Source organism: Neurospora tetraspora, assembly GCF_033439725.1.
Source record: "Neurospora tetraspora strain CBS 560.94 chromosome Unknown B0H65scaffold_2, whole genome shotgun sequence".
Lineage (NCBI taxonomy): Eukaryota > Fungi > Ascomycota > Sordariomycetes > Sordariales > Sordariaceae > Neurospora > Neurospora tetraspora.
In genome coordinates this window covers 2,996,420-3,017,566 of record NW_026944384.1, presented here as the reverse complement: position 1 = coordinate 3,017,566, position 21,147 = coordinate 2,996,420, and the positions used below count along the sequence as shown (strand labels likewise).

At 53.4% G+C, this 21,147-nt stretch overlaps 9 protein-coding genes across 9 annotated transcripts; 6 read left to right on the top strand and 3 right to left on the bottom strand.

The window, feature by feature from the left end:
* Positions 1-182: 182 nt before the first annotated feature.
* B0H65DRAFT_108284 (putative benzoate 4-monooxygenase cytochrome P450) lies at positions 183-2,032 on the bottom strand. Its single transcript, XM_062820531.1, has 2 exons — positions 1,647-2,032; positions 183-1,588 (listed from the first exon to the last, which is right to left on the bottom strand). Exons 1-2 carry the CDS (start codon positions 1,931-1,933, stop codon positions 361-363), a joined length of 1,515 nt encoding a protein of 504 aa, XP_062684406.1. The 5' UTR covers positions 1,934-2,032; the 3' UTR covers positions 183-360.
* Positions 2,033-3,176, bottom strand: B0H65DRAFT_108283 (uncharacterized protein). The gene has a single exon (XM_062820530.1). The coding sequence runs from the start codon at positions 2,832-2,834 to the stop codon at positions 2,133-2,135; it is 702 nt and encodes a 233-aa protein (XP_062684405.1). The 5' UTR covers positions 2,835-3,176; the 3' UTR covers positions 2,033-2,132.
* Positions 3,177-6,335, bottom strand: B0H65DRAFT_108282 (uncharacterized protein). The gene has a single exon (XM_062820529.1). It carries the CDS (start codon positions 6,118-6,120, stop codon positions 3,520-3,522), a length of 2,601 nt encoding a protein of 866 aa, XP_062684404.1. The 5' UTR covers positions 6,121-6,335; the 3' UTR covers positions 3,177-3,519.
* Positions 6,336-6,631: 296 nt separating this feature from the next.
* On the top strand, positions 6,632-7,788 carry B0H65DRAFT_108257 (P-loop containing nucleoside triphosphate hydrolase protein). The gene is made up of 2 exons (XM_062820528.1): positions 6,632-6,819; positions 6,876-7,788. The coding sequence occupies exons 1-2, from the start codon at positions 6,787-6,789 to the stop codon at positions 7,755-7,757; spliced, it is 915 nt and encodes a 304-aa protein (XP_062684403.1). The 5' UTR covers positions 6,632-6,786; the 3' UTR covers positions 7,758-7,788.
* Positions 7,789-10,044: 2,256 nt separating this feature from the next.
* Positions 10,045-11,556, top strand: B0H65DRAFT_506574 (S-adenosylmethionine decarboxylase; the record flags this gene model as incomplete). Its single annotated transcript, XM_062828070.1, has 1 exon — positions 10,045-11,556. The coding sequence occupies one exon, from the start codon at positions 10,045-10,047 to the stop codon at positions 11,554-11,556; it is 1,512 nt and encodes a 503-aa protein (XP_062684402.1).
* A 757-nt stretch (positions 11,557-12,313) lies between these two features.
* Positions 12,314-13,917, top strand: B0H65DRAFT_506573 (uncharacterized protein; the record flags this gene model as incomplete). Its single annotated transcript, XM_062828069.1, has 2 exons — positions 12,314-12,556; positions 12,625-13,917. 2 exons carry the CDS (start codon positions 12,314-12,316, stop codon positions 13,915-13,917), a joined length of 1,536 nt encoding a protein of 511 aa, XP_062684401.1.
* A 1,148-nt stretch (positions 13,918-15,065) lies between these two features.
* B0H65DRAFT_440044 (uncharacterized protein) lies at positions 15,066-16,924 on the top strand (the record flags this gene model as incomplete). Its single annotated transcript, XM_062825457.1, has 2 exons — positions 15,066-16,536; positions 16,899-16,924. 2 exons carry the CDS (start codon positions 15,066-15,068, stop codon positions 16,922-16,924), a joined length of 1,497 nt encoding a protein of 498 aa, XP_062684400.1.
* Positions 16,925-17,208: 284 nt separating this feature from the next.
* B0H65DRAFT_456905 (uncharacterized protein) lies at positions 17,209-19,363 on the top strand. Its single transcript, XM_062826326.1, has one exon. It carries the CDS (start codon positions 17,473-17,475, stop codon positions 18,991-18,993), a length of 1,521 nt encoding a protein of 506 aa, XP_062684399.1. The 5' UTR covers positions 17,209-17,472; the 3' UTR covers positions 18,994-19,363.
* Positions 19,364-19,504: 141 nt separating this feature from the next.
* On the top strand, positions 19,505-20,151 carry B0H65DRAFT_419458 (uncharacterized protein; the record flags this gene model as incomplete). The annotated part of the gene is made up of 2 exons (XM_062824210.1): positions 19,505-19,893; positions 20,052-20,151. 2 exons carry the CDS (start codon positions 19,505-19,507, stop codon positions 20,149-20,151), a joined length of 489 nt encoding a protein of 162 aa, XP_062684398.1.
* Between the last annotated feature and the right edge of the window lie 996 nt (positions 20,152-21,147).

Genomic DNA, 21,147 nt, shown 5'->3' with positions numbered 1-21,147 from the left:
TTTTGTGTTGTCATCGAATGCAGTTTGTATAACCTGAGAGCTATATCGCCTATGACACAAAACCTTTGCGCGCACAGATTGTCGAATGATGTCTTCAGCTTTTTATGTAAAAAAAAAAACAATCAAAGTGTTTTTGAAGGAAGTAAAAAGCACGAAGCAGAAGAGGATATGTTGACTTAAAACATGCTTGTTGTTGAAAAAATGCTGCAAATACGTACATGAACATAGTTTCTCCCGCTGCAATGCATCATCATCATGTGTAAACCCTATGCACGTCATCCGGACCGTGCAGTTCGGTAAACCCACTCCACTGCAAACCACCCATCACTGCATTGTCGCCTTCTCTCACTACACAACCCCTTACTTCCTCAACTTCAACCCAATCTCCAACCCAACCGGCTTCCTCAAGAACCCCTCCCTAGTATCCATATGATCCTGCAGCAACTTCACCTCATACCTCCTCGCCCACGTAGCCACAATAAGCTTCATCTCCATCTCCGCTACATTGCGTCCCACACACGCACGGGGTCCATGGCTGAAGGGAATGAACGCGTCCTTCTGCCTCGGCGTCAACTTCTCCCATCTCTCCGGCTTGAACTCATCCGCATCGGGGCCCCAGATCTCCTTGCTGTGGTGGATGCTATACGTCGGGACGGATAGAACGGTTCCAGGCGGGAAGTAGTACCCCTGAATATGCACGCCCTGGGCGGCGTCGTGGGGGATCTGCCTAGGCAAACCGATGCCGGAGGTGGAATGGAAGCGGAGGACTTCGTTGATGACGGCTTCCAGGTAGGGAAGGTCCTTGACCATGTCGTAGGTGGGCACGTCGACTTCGGCGGGAATGTTGGCGTCGAGCTCGGCCTGAAGCTTCTGCATTACACCGGGGGTGCGGACGGCGTGGAAGAGGAGAGCGCAGGAGGAGTTGGAGGTGGTATCGGATCCGGCGATGAGTTGGGTTAGGGCTTCGGCGGTGAGTTCTTCGCGGCCGAGAGGCTCGCCCTTCTCGTCGCGGCCTTCCATCAGGCGCTGAAGCAGATCCTTGCGGGTGACCGAGGGAGGGTTATCGAGGCGAGACTTGACGCAGGCGATGGCGATGCCGGCCAGGTTCTCGACGGCGGCGAGGCCCTTGGTGAAGAAAGCATCGGGAAGGTACTTGGCGAAGGGCTTGAGGGCAGGGTGGATGCCCAGGGTGGCGGAGACCTCACCGCGGCGGTTGAGAATCTCGATGGCAGGGGCGTAGATGGGAGGAGCATCGGGAGAAGAGCGGATCTCGGCCATGTCGGCACCGGAGGAAAGCATGCCGAAGGGCTGGCCGAAGGCGAGATCACCGATGACGTCGAAGGCAAGGTAGTTGAACCACTCGAGGCATTCAAGATGGGCGGCCTTGTCGGGGTTCTTGGAGTTCCTGATCATGCCGTCCCATTGCTTGACGAAGAGTTCAAGGTTAGAGTGCATGTAGGGCTCGAACTCCAAAACGGACTTGGCTGAGAAAGTGTGGGAGACAATCTTGCGCTTGCGAGTGTGCTCGGCGCGGTCGCGGGTGTTGAAGAGACCCCGGCGAATGCTGACGAAGGCATCGTAGAAGTCACTGCGAGCCGTTAGCAAGGAAGTATATGGTGTTGACCATGTCGAGGTGGGAGACTTACGACTTCAGGAAGCCGTTTCCGTGGCCGTAGATGGTGGGAATGGCAGCGTCATCGCAGATACTGACGTGGTTGGGCTGGATACGAACAACGGGACCTAGCTTCTTGTGAAGCTCGTCCACCCTGTGGTATCTGTTACCTCTCCGGCATACCGACAGCAGCCAGAGATCTGTGAACTGAGCTGGGAAGGGAGAGGGGATCTTGCGCAGGGCGCTATATGTGACAAAGTAGGGGATAAGATAGTAAAAGGCAACGCCAGCCAACAGGCTGAGAAGAGTGACGATGGCCATCTTCCAAACCTCGATGACTGAGCAGCTTTGTTCTGGACGAGTCAGGGAGTGAAAAGAAAGTTGAGAGGAACTGGGCTGAAGTGGATATGTCTATAAATACAGCCAGGCATGTCCCAGCAGCCGGGTTATGACGCTAACCCACCCGGGTTTGACTTAGGACGATCAGCTACTGTGTGCGTATTGGGGATCTTATTGCATCTCATCCGTCCTCTGCTTCATGTTTGTCTGTGTGATTGTCTCTCTGTTGTTGTGAACCCCGCGTTGACTCGCGCCTAACTTGTCGGGAGTGTGGGCAACCGCCCAGACCGCTCTCCGGTGGTGGAACCGACCATGGAAATCTTTTCGCGGGGTACAGAGCCAAGCACGGCCGCCATGGCCCGGTGTTCGATATCGGTAACCCCACAAATAAACTTCTTGCCGCTCTCCACTGCCGGCTCGGAATTGGGGTAATGGGGCTCTTTTGGCTCTTAGCCAAGCCGGTCGAACACCACGGCACGCCGTCCGAGAGGGCCCCAGTTCCCCACGAGCCGACGATGCTGCGGTGCGGGGACTGCCGTACCCCATCGACCCCAATTCCGATCCGGCAGTGGAGAGCGGCAAGAAGTTTATTTGTGGGGGAGAGAAGGTGATGATTGTTTCTCGATGCTGTTTTCCTCGACGCTCTGACGCTGGCAACCCGAGGCTCCTGCGTAGGGGTTTCGGCCTCTTCGCGATTCCGAGCCGCATCGTTTGCCGCGAGAGAGAAAATGTGATGTAGTATAAAGCAATGTATATGGAGCGGTGGCCGGGGTTTGCCTCCATTTTCAGTCTCTCGGTTGTGTTGGACGGATGTTGCAATACTGGGTGGCAGGTGTCTGCGATATATGTCGTGGTACGTTGTACGGTGTATACCGCAACGCATGCTCGAGAATATTGGACGGAATGTCACACCCAGCGCCTATCTTCAAGTTTTCTCTGCTATACACTATAATGAGCGATCCCCCGGTAGGATGATCATCGCCCAAGGAGCTGCATGTGCCACGAGACACAAAAGACATATCCTGTTCCACAGGGAAACAGCCGTTCATGTAGTGCCGAGCTGGGTGCTCCCGCATCAGCGGCCGTTGTCCACCATTGTAACCCCAACTTACCAATGGGTTGGGTTTAACAAGTCTCAAGTACAATAATATCAGAATCGAACAACTCAGCTTCCCCTATGACAGAAGACTGGCTTTTGGTTGGTCTCAGAAAAACATATTCAGTGCCACGCACAAAGACAAAAAGGAAAAACGACATTGATCCCAATGCGACACACGGAAATGGTATACAAAAAGTCTAAGGAGCGTTAGCTTGACTGCCCCAGACCCAACACAAGTATGTCATTGCTTCTGTACAGTAGTACACAACTCTCGATTACATGGTAACATCATCTTCCGCCCCATAACGCCAGCGCCATGCATGCCTGGGAGAATAGCAAGAAATCGCCTTCGACGATTACAATTACAATGTATGTATTAAGCAGGCCACCCAGCATTGTGTAGAATTGGGGGCTGTTGGCTTCTGTCGTCAATGCTCGTCCAACAGGACAGTGGCCGGATCTCGGACCGTCAACGCAACATATAAGAAAGGTCTGGTAGACCACCAAGAATTGAGCTGACCGTAACTTTGCCCTCTGTTGGCTCGCCCTGTTGTAGATCGCCGGTTGCCTGTGTCGGTGTCATTTGGCGGGCGATGGGTGACGATATCGCCGATGAAGTCGTTCCTTTTGCGGCAATGGGACTGTTGTTTCGAGTCATGGAAGAGTAGGGCGCGATGACTGATGAGGCGGAGGAAACGGGAGTAGTCACTCGTGATAAGTCGAAGGAATGAGTCGAAGAGCCAGGAACCGTTTGGGTGAAAGAGGCGGCGATCATGGAGGAAGGACGGCTTGGCGTTGCTGAGGACTTCGTGGGACCAGTTTGTTGCCGGGAAGGGGACTCGAAAAAGGAAAAGTCTGCTGACGCCCAAGGATCCGCTGCCGAAGATGTAACTGGTACGGTGGTATCAGTTCCTGCCTTAGGTGTAGGCGTGACCGAGACCGGGTCCGGGTTCGACTGGAACATGGATTCGGTCGTTGGTAATCCTGGGGTAGGGCCACGAGTTGGAGTCAACGTTGACACTGGTGCGTTGAAATCCGGGAAGCCGCCCACGGTCGATTTCATCACCGATGGCGAGGATACCATCTCTCCCCAGTCGTCATCATTATCCTCGGCGGCTGCTGTTGCGCTAATCGAAGACATTCCAAGGTCCATTGGAGTCACTTTGAAAGGGCCTGGAGCTGGTTGAGATGGTGTCAAGGGTAGGGGCGCGGTCATGGGAGGTTGTCCCGCCGAAGCTGGGGAGTCGCTACTCCAGCTGAATGTGGCAACTGGTGGTAGCTCAAGACTCGCTGGTCGATGTGGCTGATGTTTGAGAGAGTTGACCGTAGTGTTGCCCAAGGGTGAATTATCCACATGGCCAAATGCACTTGGTGGCTGGAGCGGTTGGACGGAGGAAGGCCTGGTAGGCACAGTTCTCTTTCCAAAAATCGCATCAAGTGTGACTGGCTCCGCGGAAGAATCCCATCCAAACATGTTCTTTTGCGTCTTGGATATGCCTCCACCCAGGGAAACACGGCCTGCGATGGAGTCTTCCTCCATCCATCGGCGGACAGTCTGAAGCGTCTCCTGGCATACAGTTGCTGTCGGCCATGCCACCCTTCTATAATTTTCGTCGTCTCCCGCGTTGTGTTTGCGCGACGATCCGAAACGAGATATGCGGTACCAGGCCTTGCGCTCTGAGATGCTGTTAAAGCTGTCGGTAATGATATGATCCGAGACGTCTGCGTAGGGGAACAACGGCTTGGTGTTGGTGGATGTGTCAAACAGCTTGTCTACATTTGACAAGTCGATATCGAAATTCAGGGCGCCGAATTTGGTTACCAATTCGTCCATATGGCCTAGATGAATGCCCATCGACTGCGCTGGGGACGTCATAGGGGGGGATCCGTGCTGCGGAGAAGATTTCTGAACCTCTTCTGGCGTGGATGGTCGTTCTGGGGCTTGAGACTTTCGTGGTTCCTTGACCTGGGCATCTTCGAAATCACCAAAGTCCGACGCCTCCTCCGAGATGTCGGGATGGGGGCTCAGTGAGCTTTTGCTTTGTGCGCGTCGTATCACCGGAGGCTCCTGGCTCCTGGCTTTTGCTATTCCATCAAACTTGTCCACCAGTTCCTGCACAATACCGGAGGGTTTTCGTGTGAGGCGTGGCCTTGCGCGGGAGTCATCGTCGATGGAGGTGATGGGCGAATCTTGCCGTTCGTATCCATGATCGGTGTCGTCACCAGAAGGAGAGGTTGAACGGGTCGGTTGACTGTTAGCAGTCGATTCCACGCTGACTCGTATTGGAACGCTCTGAACAACTTCCGCCTCTTCCTCTGCCTTTGCCCCAGTCGGCTCGCTCTTTTCTTCCTCGTTCGCCTGGTCCTTGGGTGCATCCTTCTCTTCGTCCCCCCAATCGGGGTTCAGCTCGGGTAATTTCCCTTTGTCGACGTCGTCTTCTTCTTCGGTAATGGATTGGGGTAGGTTGATCACCAAGCGCGGAGCGATGCTACCATCGTTGTGCGGTGTATGGGAGTATTCGGCGGCCCACGGATCAGGGGACGGCTGTCGAAGTACGGGCGCGATGGGTGAATTCGAAGAAGCAATATTGTCCGGCCAGGCGATCGGATTCGATTTGGCAAATTCTTCGTCTCGGACGGATGCAGCAATACTAGGGCTGCGCGACCTGAAGCCGTTATCCCGCGACGGTGCGATCAAACTGGGACTTCGAGACCTCCAGCTATTCTCCCTCGACGGTGCGACAAGACTGGGACTGCGAGACCTGAAGCCATTGTCTCGGGACGGTGCCGCGAGACTTGGACTCCGAGACCGCCATCCACCCGTCCATCCCGACTGAGCAGCCGTTGTTGTTTGTGTTCCCAACCCATCTGGGGCGGCCCAGTCTCCGAACCCATCTTCAGCGTCTGCCCATGGCGACGGGGCCGTGATGGCTGGTAACCGGGGCGAGTTGCTGGCGGAGAGCAGGGCTCGCTTGGGAGGCTCGAGGTCGGATTTCTTTCTCGTCAAGCTATGTCCGTGGTCTGTTGGTGCATCTGTTGTAGCCCATGGCGAACCCCATGGATCGTCCATTCTGCTGTAACTATATTGCTATGGCGCCAACGGTCATGTTGCGCGCACCGGGCGTCGACTATATGCAGCTAAGCATGTCGTGTATCCGATGTCTTTGATGTGTAATTCGAGCGAGCCGTCGTCTGGCGTGTCCCTGCGATCCAATTGAGTCCGGCCGTGATCGAGAACTCAAAAGGCGGGAGTGTTTGTGGACTGGCCAACGGACCGCGAAATGGATGTTGAAGCTTCTATGGTTCAATGCCTGGATGCCAAATGCACATGTCAGGGGGCCCCGCATCGGTCTGCTCTGCAATATGTTTATTTTGGAACAGTGGCATCTATGGCCAATGCGCCGGGCTATCCGTAGCCTTTTACAGGCCAGCGCTACAGTTTATACATCGAGCCAAAATGTTTGCCCAGGTCCCTGTTGAAGAAAACTTGGCTTGGCTTGGCAGACGGGAAGACCAGTTGGGGCCCCACCTGCTGATAAAGCACAGGCCGATTCGAGGCCGATCCAGGCGCATTCCATCATCGCTTTCCCACTTTCAACGGCGAAGATTCATGACTTTTGACAATGACATCGTCCAACTTCGTACCGATTTACAAACTTCATATAACTCCAAACATCAGCAGACTTACTGACGGTTGAGAGAACGCATCAAGGGTCTCAAACACAAAATAGCCAAAATGTCTCTCACGAAAGTCAAGCATATTGTCCTGGTATGCATCTCCGGTCATCCGCCCAAAAGTATGTCATTGATAACCAAAACACACAGGTCCTTTCAGGCAAAGGTGGTGTTGGAAAATCATCCGTCACTACTCAGCTTGCCCTTTCTCTTTCGCTCGCGGGCCATTCCGTTGGAGTCCTGGATGTTGACCTTACAGGCCCCTCGATTCCGCGTATGTTCGGTATCGAAGATGCCAAAGTGACACAAGCTCCTGGTGGTTGGTTGCCTATTACCGTCCACGAAGCTGACCCGTCTGCCGGCATTGGATCCCTTCGCGTCATGAGTCTCGGTTTCCTTCTTCCCAAGCGGGGTGACGCCGTCGTTTGGCGTGGGCCAAAGAAGACGGCCATGGTTCGCCAGTTTTTGTCCGACGTGTTCTGGGACGAGACCGACTATCTCCTCATCGACACTCCTCCTGGTACCAGCGACGAGCACATTTCTTTGGCGGAGAACCTGATGCAAAAGGCACGACCAGGCCAACTTGCTGGAGCCGTTGTGGTTACCACCCCTCAAGCTGTGGCAACTGCGGATGTTAGGAAGGAGCTCAACTTTTGCACCAAAACTAACATTCGAGTCCTCGGTGTCGTGGAGAACATGTGCGGCTTTGTTTGTCCCAACTGCAGCGAGTGCACAAACATTTTCATGAGTGGCGGAGGAGAGGTTATGGCCAACGACTTTGGCGTTCCTTTCCTTGGCCGCATTCCGATCGACCCTCAGTTTCTCGTTCTCATCGAGACAGGCAAGAGACCAACATACCCAGCGGGCACCATGGTCGACGGAAAAGATGTCTCAACTCCTGCTGGAGCCAGCGGAACTGAAGAGGAAGGGGTTAAAGATGGCTCCATGCTGGTGCACAAGTACAAGGACTGCTCCCTTGCACCTATCTTCAGCAAAATCACCGCCGATGTGATATCTGCTGTGCAACAATGAATGGGAGCTCGTTCTACCCAAGGACATTCACCAAACGCGGGGCTCTCTTTCGAGAGCTTTCTCTAACCACCGTCTCTCCACACTGGATCCTCTCCCGGTACCAAGTCGTCGGACGAACGACTCCATTCCAGCAGGAGCTCCATCACCGATGCGTGCACGCGGATCCAAACTTGGCTATGCGCAACACAAGCATATGCCCGTGGTTCGTAGAAGGCACTGCCGCGATCCGATGGACCAACTGCGGGTGCCAGAAGCCAATTCAAACCACCCGAGTTTAGCACCTTATCAGCAATCATGCACAAGCGAGACAACCACAAGAGGTGGTCGATATTTCTCGTCAGCAACTGAGACCTCCTTCATTAAAACCAATGCAACATCCTTGCCGCCTCTTGTCCGGGATGAAGACAAGGCCTTTGAGTCGTCGCTGAGGGTCGGTTTCTTTACTACACCCTTATCTTCCCGCCTTTACCGCTTACCGGACCTTCTGCGGCGCTTTCAAAGACATGGATCGTGGAAAAGGGACCATGGCTTTATGTTGGTTAATTTGGAGGGCGAAGACAGTACTTTTGATAATGAACAACTCGCTGGGATAAGCTGGCCACAAGCTGTTACAAGACCGTTTGCATCTCCAACAATGGACTATTTCAAACAATGGACTATTTCAAGGGTGAAAATGATGCACTGTACCATTGTGGTTGATAGTAGTCCTGGAACTCAACAAAGCCATGCGAATCGAGCAGGAGGATGGCTATAAATGTGGCGGATCCCAGCGGTTGATCCCGCGACTATGGGCTTTTCCCCGCGTGCCCCTGAATGGATTTATCTTCACTTGTTCCTTTGTTCGTAGAAACCTCAAAAGACCAACGTCCAGCTTAATGACCTGAGAAATTACATACAACGATGTTTGGACACGGTCCAGTTTCTTAGCGGGATTTCATTGCCACTTGCCCTGTAAGTATTATCTCACATTTTTACTATCTTGGAACCAGTCAGCATGATGATTAGTGAGAGGTGCCTTTCGTGTTGAATTGTAATTGATGAGACCAGTCAATCAATTCCTGTTCTCATTGTTCCCTTGTTGCCTTGACGGCCGGGGCGCCTAGAACATCGAAATCCACATGCAGCTTGCGCGTTAGTACTTTACTGCTGTCACGCATACTGTAGCCTAACAGAATAAATCGGCCGGCTTTCGCAACGCTGGACCTCTAGCTTGCAGCGCCGGGGACAAGGTCGATCTTGGGGCGCAGTGGGCTGCTCCTGCTGGAATTCCCACTTGTCCCCCGCCAAACAGGGCCAGCCGGGGCCAAACCTCCAGCAAAAACCCAATCCCACTTTTTTTTTCGGCCTCCCGTCCATAAAATTTCAAAATCTCTCATCAGGCGCATTGCAACCCCTCCTCTTGACCTTTTCAACTGTTTGGTCAATTTTCACTCACGCCTTTGACGACGAGATCCCCCCTCTCGTGTTTGTTGCCCGTTTCTTAGATTGCGCACCAATAGCTACATTGTGAGTCTTTTCTCGAGCAATTCGATCCCGACACGGCCTTTCGTCCCAACTCGAGTCGTCGCAAACACCCCCCCTCCTCTGCTTTGCGCCCACAGCCAATACTCCCCACCACCGGTCTCTACGGGAGGGCGACTCTTGTCAAACGGCATTCTTCCCATTCAAGATACACATGCTCAAAGAGCAACTCGAATTCCGCTTCGCCTCGCCCGTACAGTTCCCCAATCCTGTCCTGGGCTCCCCGTCGCCTCTCACTCCCATCTCTGCCGCCAACCCATGAGCTCGGTCGACCTTCTTCGCTTCCTGTCCAAGCCTGCAAAGTGCGGTTCTTGTTCCTCCAAACCGCCTCCTCTTGACTAACGCTGTCTCTTTGCCAGACCTAGATAGCATACTTTCCAATCATCCTCATAACCAACATCTCGGAGCCTGCCCGTGTCCCTCGACCCGGTTCGCTTGACCTCCCTCCCCCGCCCGATATTGCCCACAGGTATCGGTTGTGTCGCGACCACGGCGAACTCGACGAAAAAGCCCACCATTCTGCTCTCAAAGTTCTATCTCCTCCCGCTTCGTACTCGACCTCCCTAACGTCTACTTCGTGAGACGTTCAGCTACCTTCATCCACCCACTGCTGCTGGCGAAGCCAGCCTCTTAAAGGACACCACAATCCTGTGGGCCTACTCTCTCAGACGAACGCCATCAAAGTTCATCTGAGCGGCAGCTAGTGTCCCGCGGACGCTTCGTTTTAGAAGACACACTGTCAACAACCCCCTCAAATCGATTCAAAATGTCTGACCTCGGAGTTCCCACCATTCCCACCAACTACACCTTCTCCCCTTCCGATGGAACCCCTTACCTTACCATCAACCATGATGTCGCTGCCGACCTCGACTCCACCAATGCCTTTGAAGGCCCCGAGAAGCTCCTTGAGGTCTGGTTTGCGCCCAGCGCCAAGGCTCTCCCTGCCGGCGTCAAGGAGGGCGGCCTGAAGGCCGTTAACCCTGACTCCTGGACCCCCATGCTTGATTTGGTCCACTGCAAGGTCCTGTCCATCATCAACTCCGAGAATGTGGACGCCTATCTTCTCTCCGAATCCAGCATGTTTGTGTTCCCCCACAAGATCATCCTCAAGACATGCGGTACCACTACCCTACTGCTCGGTCTGGACTTGATGCTGCGCATCGCCGCCGCCGAGGCTGGATTCCCCTTCCACAACGTGGCTTCGTTGGATGACCCCAAGGTTGCCGCTACTCCCCTGCGCGTGTTCTACAGCCGCAAGAACTTTTTGTTCCCCCACAAGCAGCGTGGGCCCCACAAGAGCTGGAGGGATGAGGTTACCTTCCTGGATAGCATGTTTGAGAACGGCAGTGCCTACATGGTTGGCAAGATGAACGGTGACCATTGGTACCTCTACATCACATCTCCCACCAGCTCCCTCACTCCTCCACGCACCCCTACTTCGAGCCGCGGTGTCAGTCCTAGCCGTAGGTCTAAGATCCCTACCGGTATCGTGGCACCCTTTGGAGGTGTTATCGAAAACAACGCGGATGAGACTTTGGAGATCCTGATGACCGACCTGGATCCTGAGAATGCCAAGAAGTTCTACCTTGATGAAGCGACCGCGATTGCCAAGGAGAAGCTCTTTGCCAAATCCGAGGCTAACGGAGATGCCTCTTTTGACGTTTTCAGCAGCTCCGGAGACTGCGATGCTGATGGCCAGGCCGTTCTTCCCGAGGCCCTTACCACTGAGGGTCACGCCCTGGGCACTGTCGTGTCGGAGGCATGCGGTCTTTCCGCCGTGTATCCCACGTCCACCTATCCTGATGCTCGCATCGACGCGTACCAGTTCTCCCCTTGCGGATTTTCTGCCAATGGTGTTGTGCCCGCTGTCGCCGGCGCCGACGGAACTGTCCCCAAGGCTGGTCATTATTTCACCGTTCACGTTACCCCTGAGCCTCAGTGCTCTTTCGCCTCCTTCGAAACCAACGTTCCCGGAGGCCAGAACGGACGACAGACAGCTGAAGTCATTGAGCAGGTTGTTAACATCTTCCGCCCTGGACGTTTCAGCGTGACTTTGTTCGAGGCCAAGGGCGCATTGGCCACCACACCCGGCGAGGATGCTGATGATTCCCGTCGCAGCTGGGGCGCCGCTGCCAAGCAGCGTATGGAGCGCATCAACGGATACCGTCGTGTTGACCGTATTGTTCACGATTTCGAGGATTACGACCTCGTGTTCCGGTACTATGAGCGCGAAGACTGGGTCGGAGGTGGAGGAGCCAGAATGGGCGAGGAATTTTAGAGTGGTTCCAAGCGCTTGGATGAATTGAATATCATGACCTTTCCCATTTCTCGTCATTTCTGCATACATTCCATTCACCATCATCAGCGATATCCATACTTACCATCTGCCTGTTGCTTTGTATTTGCTGCGGCGAAAAGTCCTGGTGCCCTGCAAAGATGTTGCTTCCACTTTCCCGGATTGATCATGGCCATTCATCTGTTGTCATTCTCATCATTGCAATTCACCTCCATTACCTATCGTCATTCATAGCTTGTCTTGTTCTTGCCGATGGGTAGCATGGACATAGATGACTCTACCTCCTGCGTCATTGTCATGATGGCCTTGGCTGAGATCTACACCCAAAGTTCACATTCCAGTTCCTGATCCACGCCCCGTCGAAGAATGTCTTTTCTCCAATCCGGAACGGGCGCTGCAACATTCACCAGCTACTGTCCAGCAGTATAGGAATCACGGAGCACGCTGTCATGTAGCGGCATGGCGGTCTTCCTGCCACAATTCTAGCCCAGGCATGTGAGTCCCAGACTACACAACGCCAACCTCTGCGTTGAGGCCACCACCTCAGCAAATAACATATTTCTCCCTTATCAAGTCGATTATTCTCTTGACCTTCGTACCATTCTCTCCAACTGGATAACGGTAGAACGGCCAATCCGGGAAGTTGCGGACGACGACGACAACAGGTATCGCTGGCGATATCAACGAGATCTTCTTGGGCTACTGCACCTCGGCAGTGATCGCTCGCAACACGTTCGATATGGATCAACAACCTACTACTTCTGACGCTGCGAGCAGCATCGAAAAGCAGCAACTCCCAACACCACCACCACCAGAGCCGCGATTTGGAGGATGGATGCCGACAGTCGCTCTTACGGGACTGGGTATCGCGTTTCTTGCATCAACATCTGGAATCGTCGTGTCGATCCTTTACTTGGCCAAGAAGATTGCGGCAAACGAGAACCCGATGCTGGGCATCGCGCAAAGTTTCATGCTGTTTGCTGTAGGCTTCCCTTTGTTTCCCTTCTCCCTCTCTGTTTTACCCTCGTCTTAATGCTTACAAGTTTCTAGTCAATCCTTTCTATGGCTTACATCGGTTACCATATTCGAGCCACCCGGGCTGGCAACACCCTCTACGGCATCCTTGATTCACAGGGTCGCAAGACCCTACACCCCGTTCATGCCCGGACAAGGATGCTGATAATATCTGCCACCTCGGTCTGGGTGCTTACGATCATACTTCTCGCCGTTGGGATATACTTTGGAGGAGGGGGGAGCAAGACTGTCCTCCTCAACATGGACCTCTTTGCTTCCATTATGGCCAGTCTGGCCCTCAGTATCGAATGCTACGTCGTCTTCAGGGTAGACCCTCCCTTTCTGCTGCCGTGGTTATCACCATGGGATGCAAGGATCAGGCCTCGCGGGTTTGACTCCGAAGAGAATCCGACATCCAACAAAATAGTACCGATGGACAGATTTGCTAGGGGTTTCGACGCTTCTATCCTTGACCGTGGGTCCTCGCCTGTCAGAAGCACCAGGCCTAAGACCCCCATTCACGTATCCGCCACTCACGCATCTCTACCACCTAGCCCAACGCCTTCGAGACCTGGGGGACCACGACCGATGATGCCAGCGAAATCGGATAGTATCCTGAGCGGCTCAACTCTTCATGATGGTCAGAGTCTTGATGGCGCATCCGGATCAGGCCACAATCTCCCAAAGCCGCCACCGGCGACTTATCAGAACACCGAGCCACGGCATATAGGGCTGGAGGCTCCTGTGCCTCAGAACCCTGGGCACAACTACTCCAATTCTTCTGAGACTTTCACCAATGTTCCACTGTCTCCCAGTCCTTACCTCACGCAGAATCCACAGCCTTGGAGTCCGCAGCCGGCTGTGACACAACCACCACCGGCAATGGCTAGCCCACAAGCACCGCGCCCCCCTCCCCCACCTGCTCCTAACATGACCTATGCGGAGGCGCAACAGCAGCAACATCAGCAACAACAACAAGGCCATTTTTACCAACAACACCCTCAGCATCACCATCACTACCAACCCTACAACCCTCCCCAGTATCATTACGGCTCACATCCACAAGTTCAGCACGCACCCGTCCAACAGCCGCCTCATTACCAACATCAATACCAGTATCATCCAAGTCAGTCACCAACCCAATGGGCGTATCCTCAGCAACTAGCCGCCGTTTATGGGACGCCAGGACCAGGAAATGTCTCGCCCATGTCGTCGACAACAGATTACCGGGATGCGAACAGTGAACCGGTGTCGCCGATTACTCGAGTAAATAGTGCGATGAGCGCGCAAGTGAGGAGCATGCCGGGGACGTTCCGGGACGGGAGTTAGCGCGAGCGAGGGAGATAAGAACAAGTTAGCGATAATGACTCGGCGCGACCGGTGCGTGTCGGGCTCAGGATGAAAATAAGGAACTCGGAAAGCATAGGTTTTTGGCGTTACGAATTGGACACTTCGTTTGCGCGTCACATTATCTAGAGCCATTATGGCGACGGAAGAAAATAAGAAGGGATATAATTGAGCTGGAGGATAGTTCTTGGGTTACATAGCATCTATAAGAATACAATCAGGTGCGTATCACCTCGCGAGTTTTTCTCACTACGAGTTGAGGTTGAGGTGATAGTGCTGAACGAATGCCCCTGCTAACACATATACTATGAATTACAGAGTAAAACTGTTAGTGTAATGAGACCGGTGTGGAGACGTGAAGTCACCGTTCATCCAGTCTCTCGCAGATCGGACGCGATGTTGTGATACACTCTCGAAATACCCAGACAAACAAACAACAAAAGATCGGATTGATTAGCACCTTTCAGTTGAAAAAGTACCTAGTATTTGCTGCCCGTCGAACAGTTTGTTTGCAATGTGAGTGACCATAGTAGGTACCTTGTACCTATCGTTCCACGTGACAGCGTGTGCCAATCTAGTGTAACGACGTCAATTGACAGGCAACCGCCAGGCAGCAGTCGCGATTGTGGGACTCGCTTCACAACATGCGGCGTACCTTCCATCTTATTGTTGCAAACCTGAAAAGTCGTGGCGGTTGCTCTGGAGACTCCGTTCTCTTATCTATATACTTCCTCAATCTTCCCAAGCAGGTTCTTCCCCTCCTTCTTTCTCTTCTTCAACCATCACGACTTCTCATCTCCCTCAAACGCTCGCAAGCGCTACTCACTTTGCACCTCACTAGTACAACCTCGACCCAGTCGTATTTACTTCGATAACCGTCCTCAAGAGGTCGCTCCTTCTTTCTCATTATTCATCGCGCCTTCTTCTCTCTCACACACCACTCACTTTGCACCTCGCCCCAACCTCACCCGAGTCGCAATTACCTACTTAACCTTCCACAAGCAGACCCCTCCTGCTTTCTGCTCATCCATCACACCTTCTCCCTTATCCTAAATTCACCTTGCCCGTCACTCACATCAGCCTCAGCCGAGTCACCGCGCAGGATGTCAACTATAACCACAACACCAAAGATGGATACTCAGCCTCCCTCATCAAAGGCGTATCTGGCGCGTATGCCCTTAGAAGTCCTGACAAGAATCACTTACTTTGTCAGGACACCCGACCTTTGCAACGCGCGCTTGACGTGCAAATGGTTGGAAAGCGCCCTCTTCCACTCGTTTGCCTACGAGTTCTTTCGGAAAAAGCAGTTCATGGTATACGGCCCCAGTCTCCAGGTCCTCGTTGACATATCCAAACACCCGAGCCTTTCGCCCTACTTGAAGCATGTAATCATCGGCGCGGACCAAATCCTCCCACCGCACAGAATTCTCTCCGGGCACGACGATAAGGAATCGCTGAACTGGCACCTTGCATACGCTGACCAACAAACACTGTTGGCATCAGGCCGTGCTCGGGACATGCTGGTCGAAGCGTTCAAGAACCTACTCAACCTCGAGACTGTCGATCTTCGAGATTTCCACTCCTCCTCTCGGACCCGCGACGGCAACGCGACTTGGTCCAGCTATGGCTATAATACTCTGCTTGAAACCACCGGTGTGAAGCATTTTACCGGACAGCCGCGGGCTGGCGAAGAGGATTATCCGACTCGCTTGTTCGTGCTTATCACCCATGCCTTGGCTGCTGCTAAAGCACGCCCGGAGGGCATCGAAGTGGTTATCAGAGAGAACTGGGCAGTTCGAGACCACGGCTTTCTAGTTCCTACTTACCTGGAGCCAGATTTCCTGCCGGTTCTGGCTGGACTCAAGAAGCTCCATCTTGTTCTTGATATAAATCAAGCCACACACGGAGACGTCGAGATTCAATACCTCCTTTTCAAAAGGTTCCTTGCGCACACACCCAATCTTACCTGGCTGAGAATCAACTTCAGGAGACAAATTTCACACTATGGAGAGGAAGAGGCTTTGCTTAAGTGGCTCGCCAGTTCCCTTCGTCCTGGCACCTGGTCATCTCCTGGCCTCATTAACGCCGATCCTTCCCGTTTGCCACCACCCGTCGAGCTCGACCACCTGGAACAGCTGGACATTGGACAAGTCAGTGTTTCGGCAAACACGCTTTCTCGCCTATTTCGCAAGTTCTCGCCCACGTTGAAAGCGATTAGCCTGCGCAGGGTAAAAATGCAGCAAAACTCTGACCAACAGACATTCGACAAGGATGACGATGAGCAGAACCCATGGATCAAATTTTTGCGCAGCCTTAAGAAGGAGTCGCTTCCACATCTTCGAGAATTGAACCTGAGTTTCTTGGAGGCTGTGGTCAGGTCCAATACTTCCGGGGCCACACTCGACTACCCAGTAGTGGGATTTGTCAATCCAGACGAGGCCGAGAAACAGAACGGCATTTCAGCAACAGGGTATCAAAACCTACAGGGGATGGTCCAAGTCATAAGGGATAGGACCTACACTGGCCTGAAGCTGGAGACGTTCCTGAGCAATCCTGCCGCAGACATAGCTACACCTAGCAAACACATCGAAGGCGTTGCGAGTGAGCACCCCTCTTTTTTTAATCAACCTCACCAACCTCAGCACAATACTTTCTATTAGTCCAACCTCACCAACCTCGACAGTACTTTCAAGCGGAAGTCGGTCCAATAACTCTGTTGCCCTTACTAACGACACGTTTCAGCCCGTTTCCTTACGGATAGCGACTTCGAGTCAGATTTCGACTCAGGCGACGATGACGACGGGGGGTCGAGTGATGGTGACGGCAGCGCGGTAGACAATTAGTGGTTTTTGTTTCTCCGAGCTTACAATTCTGTTCCATTCCTTCGACCGAGTAGGGCAGTATGCAAAGGGAAGGGGTCATTGTGGACAAAAAGATGAAAATTGCTCTCATTGCTCACACAGGGTTGAAGATACCCAATACCCGCTAAGAAACTGTGTTGGTTTTCAGATGCAGGCACTGGCAGTTGTTTATCCCAACCAGCCAATATCTCTTGTACTTTTCAAGAAAAATTTTTCTTGCTCTTCTTCGCATGGAATGGATTGGACAAGCAGATTATGCAAGCGCTTAACTGCTACCAGTTAGTATACAGTTCGAATTGTCTAGATTATCAATCTCATTGCTCGTTCCCGGTTTTCCGGTGCAGCCACTAACAATCAGGCCTTCAGGCCGCGGTGCGTCGCCACTAACGGCTGTTAACAACGTCACTGCCCCCTGTGACTGTCCCTGTCCCTGGAAGTTCCACGATCCAATATGATCGTCATCTCCACAACCTTAATTCGACCACAAAAACCCACAGTTACCCACTTTCAGCTCGGCTTCACCAGTGACTTTCTTGACATAGCCACACAAGAAGTCGCCTTGGAGTCCTCCCGATTCCTTATCCGCTATTTAAAGACTGTTCTACATCTTGTGGTCTCGAATCTGTTTGATACAACAACACGACAACAAAGGTTGCACTAACACCAACCGCCCACCATGCCGACCTCACTAACAATACACCTCGTCAACACCTCCCCGACCCCGCACATCCCCATCCATGCCTACATCACCGGCCTCGCCATTCCCTCGATGGCCCGCGTCTTCATCCAATCCGACGGTCGAACTACCTACTTTCCTCCGTCGCCTCCTCCTGGAAAAATCCTCCAGCCCTTCCCCGTCGACTGCGCCATTCCCGTCCCTCCAGGCCCTCACCCAACCGTCGTCACCATCCCGCGCATCGCCGGCGGGCGCATCTGGTTCTGCCAAGGAGACAAGAAGCTGAAGTTCATGCTCAACCCCGGCGGGCCCGGAGGTGGCGCGGCGCTGGTTGAGCCATCGGTCCTGAACCCGAGCGATCCCAACCGCGATGTGGACTTTGCGTTTTGCGAGTTTACGCTGAACGACCACCAGCTTTTCGCCAACATCTCGTATGTGGACTTCGTGCCGAGATTGCCGATTGCTTTGACGCTGGTAGAGAAAGGAACGAGGAAGCTGCAGCATGTGTCGGGCATGCGACCGGATGGGTTGGAGAGGATCGCGCAGGGACTGAGGGAGCAGGCAGCGAGGGACGGGTGGCCGTGGGATAAGTTGGTGGTGGAGAGGCCGGGGATGGATAGGCCGTTGCGGGTGTTGGCGCCCACACATGGGGATGCAGTCGGGGCCAAGTTTGATGGCTATTTTGAGCCTTTTGTGGACAAGGTTTGGGAGAGGTATTGTCATTTTGGGAAGCCTTGCCATGGGAATGGTGTGGCATTCGGTACCGATAAGCCCCCGGGTCCTCCGCCGGGACCAAGACCGGGCGATGCACCGGGTGATCGACCCCCCGGCCCGCCCCCCGGACCCCGTCCCGGAGACGGCCCGAACGGCGCTCCGCCTAGGTTCGGGTTACGGCATGTCCTGCAAAAGTTCCACAATCACTATCACCACAGCCATAACGGCCATGCTACAGCACCTCAGCAACATAACTATTACCTAGGGCAACAACATTACTACTACCCGGGTCAACAACCTCCCGCACCGGCACCTCCTCCTCCTCCTCCTCAACCCCAAACCCAAACCCACCACCTCCGCATCAACACCCAAGCCGGTCCCGGCATCCTAACCGGCCACATCCCCCACCGCCCCTCCGACCCCCTCCTCATCGGTCCGGAACCCTTCCACCGCCCCACAACCGCCGACATCTTCGGGTGCAACTCGGGTCCCTTCACCACCGGTCCCAACGCGGTGCGGAACGCCATCATCCCGCGCCTGGCAGCCGCTTTCCAACGGTCCAGCATCATCGACTGCGAAGACCAGCCGTCGGATGTAGAGACTTTCTACAGGTGGCATGCAGATGGTAGACCGACGAATCATTATGCTAGGGTGGTGCATGAGTGGAATGCGGATGGGAAGGGGTATGCGTTTGCTTATGATGATGTGCAGAGGGATGGGGGGAGGGATCAGAGTGGGAAGGTGGAGGGGGGCCAGGTGGAGGTTTGGGTGGTGGAGGTTGGTGGGGGGAATATTTGGGTTGGGTAGGTGGTGGGATGTGACAGGAGGAGGTACGGGGGTGGAGAGGATTTTTAGGAGGGTGGAGGTGTGGGGAGGTGAAGAATGAGGAATGGGTTGAGAGGAGGGAATGGGGATTGAGGATAGATAATTGGGAATTGTGAGTGGGAATTGGGCTTGGCACTTGAGAATGGATGGGATGTAGGTCAAGTGAGGTGATGGGAAGACATTGATGTTATGGTTCGAGTGTCATAGAGATGGAGCATGTAATGTATTTCAATGGCAGCTTTTCGATACAAACCGGGGCCAGAAGGGTCCAGAAGTGAATTGAGTAAAGGAGAGATGCATCATCACCAACTTTTGTATTTGCCTGCAAACTCCATGATTCATTATCATTGACGCCGCTTGATTCACTGCTTTCAGGGTGCTCGCTATATCATACCTGTAGGATGTGCCCAAAACCCTCATAAATACCTAATCGCCTCCCCTTCACCCCCGGGTGGAAAAATTCTTGATTGCAAAGAGTACTATAGCAGTCAAAATGAACGACCCATTCCAATCCGACAACGACACCAACAGCCCCCCATTCCCCTCCCCCCGCCAAGGCTGGGAAGAAGACCCCATAGCCACTTACTACCTCCGCGCGCTCAACCGGGAGATTCGGGCACTGAAAAGCGATTACGATCTCGCCTGTTCCTGTCATACATACATCAAGATGGCGGTTTTAAGTTTGAGGCTGTATCTCCATGAGTGGGAGGGGTTGATGGGGGAGGTTATGGGGTGTTCTGATTCTGAGACCGAGGGAAAGCTGGTGGGCTCTGAGGGAGTGGGCTATGAGGGATTAAAGGGGTTGGATGGGTATAGAGAGGTTTTGGAGTTGATGGATATGCGTACGTATTTTACCTTTCCTATCTATCTACTTCCCTACCTGTTGGTTCCGTTCAGAACAGGCGGGATGACTCTGGTGAAGAATTGAGGAATTGAAGAATTGAGAGACTGACAGTTAGCTCTTATCGACGTTGTCGCAACAGCCGACCAAGACATCCCCCCAGATAAACAACACTCCGTCCCCAGCACGTTCTGGACAGCCAAGACTTACCGCAGTTACTCCCTTCTGCATCTCTCTCTAGCAGAGACAATGCTGCATTTGATGTCTCCTGGCTCTCGAGTGGCGAGGGTTGTGGTTGAGTGGTTGCTTGTTGGTCTTTTGTCTGTCCACCTTCCCCCCTCCCCCCATCTCCGCAAGTCCCTTCCCTGGCCTTCCCAACGCTCGTCAAAGAGACGTACGAACTTCAGGCACCGACTAACAAAATCCCCCAGAACAATCATCGTCACAACCTTCGAGCCGTCAACAGGAGACACGACCTCCCATAAAATAGCCTGGACAGCACTGATGGCTGTCCTCGGCGTAGCGTGTTGGTCCGCAGTGTTTAGCACGGCGTGGGTCGTTAGTTTGCAGAGGTGCAAGTACGAGGTTAGGAGAATTCGGCAGAGGGTGGAGTTGAATGCGGTGGTGAAGAGGGATATAGAGGTTCTTGAGGGGTGCTGGTTCAGGTGTTGGTGGTGGATGAGTTGGGTGTCGGTTTGGGTGGATGAGTTGCTTGTTGGTGGTGGTGGTGGGAGAGGGAGAGGGGAGTGATCTGGAAGTGTTTGACGTCTTGAGGATTGGTTTGAGTTTCTGCTTGGTGGAATGTCCATGGCTGAAGAAGAAATCCGTCGATGATGACAGGAAGGAAAACCTGGGTGGGATGTTTAATCGATGATACCTCGGGAGGAATCCAATGCAGTCCAGCTTTTACTGCACGGTTCGAGTGTCGCCAGATAACAGTGTCGTAGAACGCAGACACGCTTCCGCGTCTATATCATTTGCTGTTTAATGGGTCTCGGGCCGAACCCTGACGTTGATGTTGAGGACAATGGAGATAGGTGGCATCATGCCTGAGAGTGTACCATCGGAAGGGGACCTCGTTACATGACGGGACAGCGCTTGGTACTATTGCTTTGAGTCCCACATCCGACACCACCATGGTGTTTATGCGTCTGGATATTTTGTTAGAAGACTGTCAAAGCGGCACACTGGTTGGCATGGGGACAGCGATTATTGACTTACAAAAATGGAGTGTCATCACCTCGCTGTTCCATGGTTGGGGACGCTTTGGCTGGTTGTTCCTGTGTTCTTCTCTT

Bases quoted from the DNA above. Each gene is read 5' to 3' on its own strand.
- B0H65DRAFT_108283 (XM_062820530.1), bottom strand. From the start codon at position 2,834: ATGCGTTGCGGTATACACCGTACAACGTACCACGACATATATCGCAGA.
- B0H65DRAFT_108257 (XM_062820528.1), top strand. From the start codon at position 6,787: ATGTCTCTCACGAAAGTCAAGCATATTGTCCTG. The intron at 6,820-6,875 runs GTATGCATCTCC...CAAAACACACAG, and splicing joins AAGTCAAGCATATTGTCCTG to GTCCTTTCAGGCAAAGGTGG.
- B0H65DRAFT_108284 (XM_062820531.1), bottom strand. From the start codon at position 1,933: ATGGCCATCGTCACTCTTCTCAGCCTGTTGGCTGGCGTTGCCTTTTAC. The intron at 1,589-1,646 runs GTAAGTCTCCCA...AACGGCTCGCAG, and splicing joins GGAAACGGCTTCCTGAAGTC to TGACTTCTACGATGCCTTCG.
- B0H65DRAFT_108282 (XM_062820529.1), bottom strand. From the start codon at position 6,120: ATGGACGATCCATGGGGTTCGCCATGGGCTACAACAGATGCACCAACA.
- B0H65DRAFT_456905 (XM_062826326.1), top strand. From the start codon at position 17,473: ATGCCGACCTCACTAACAATACACCTCGTCAACACCTCCCCGACCCCG.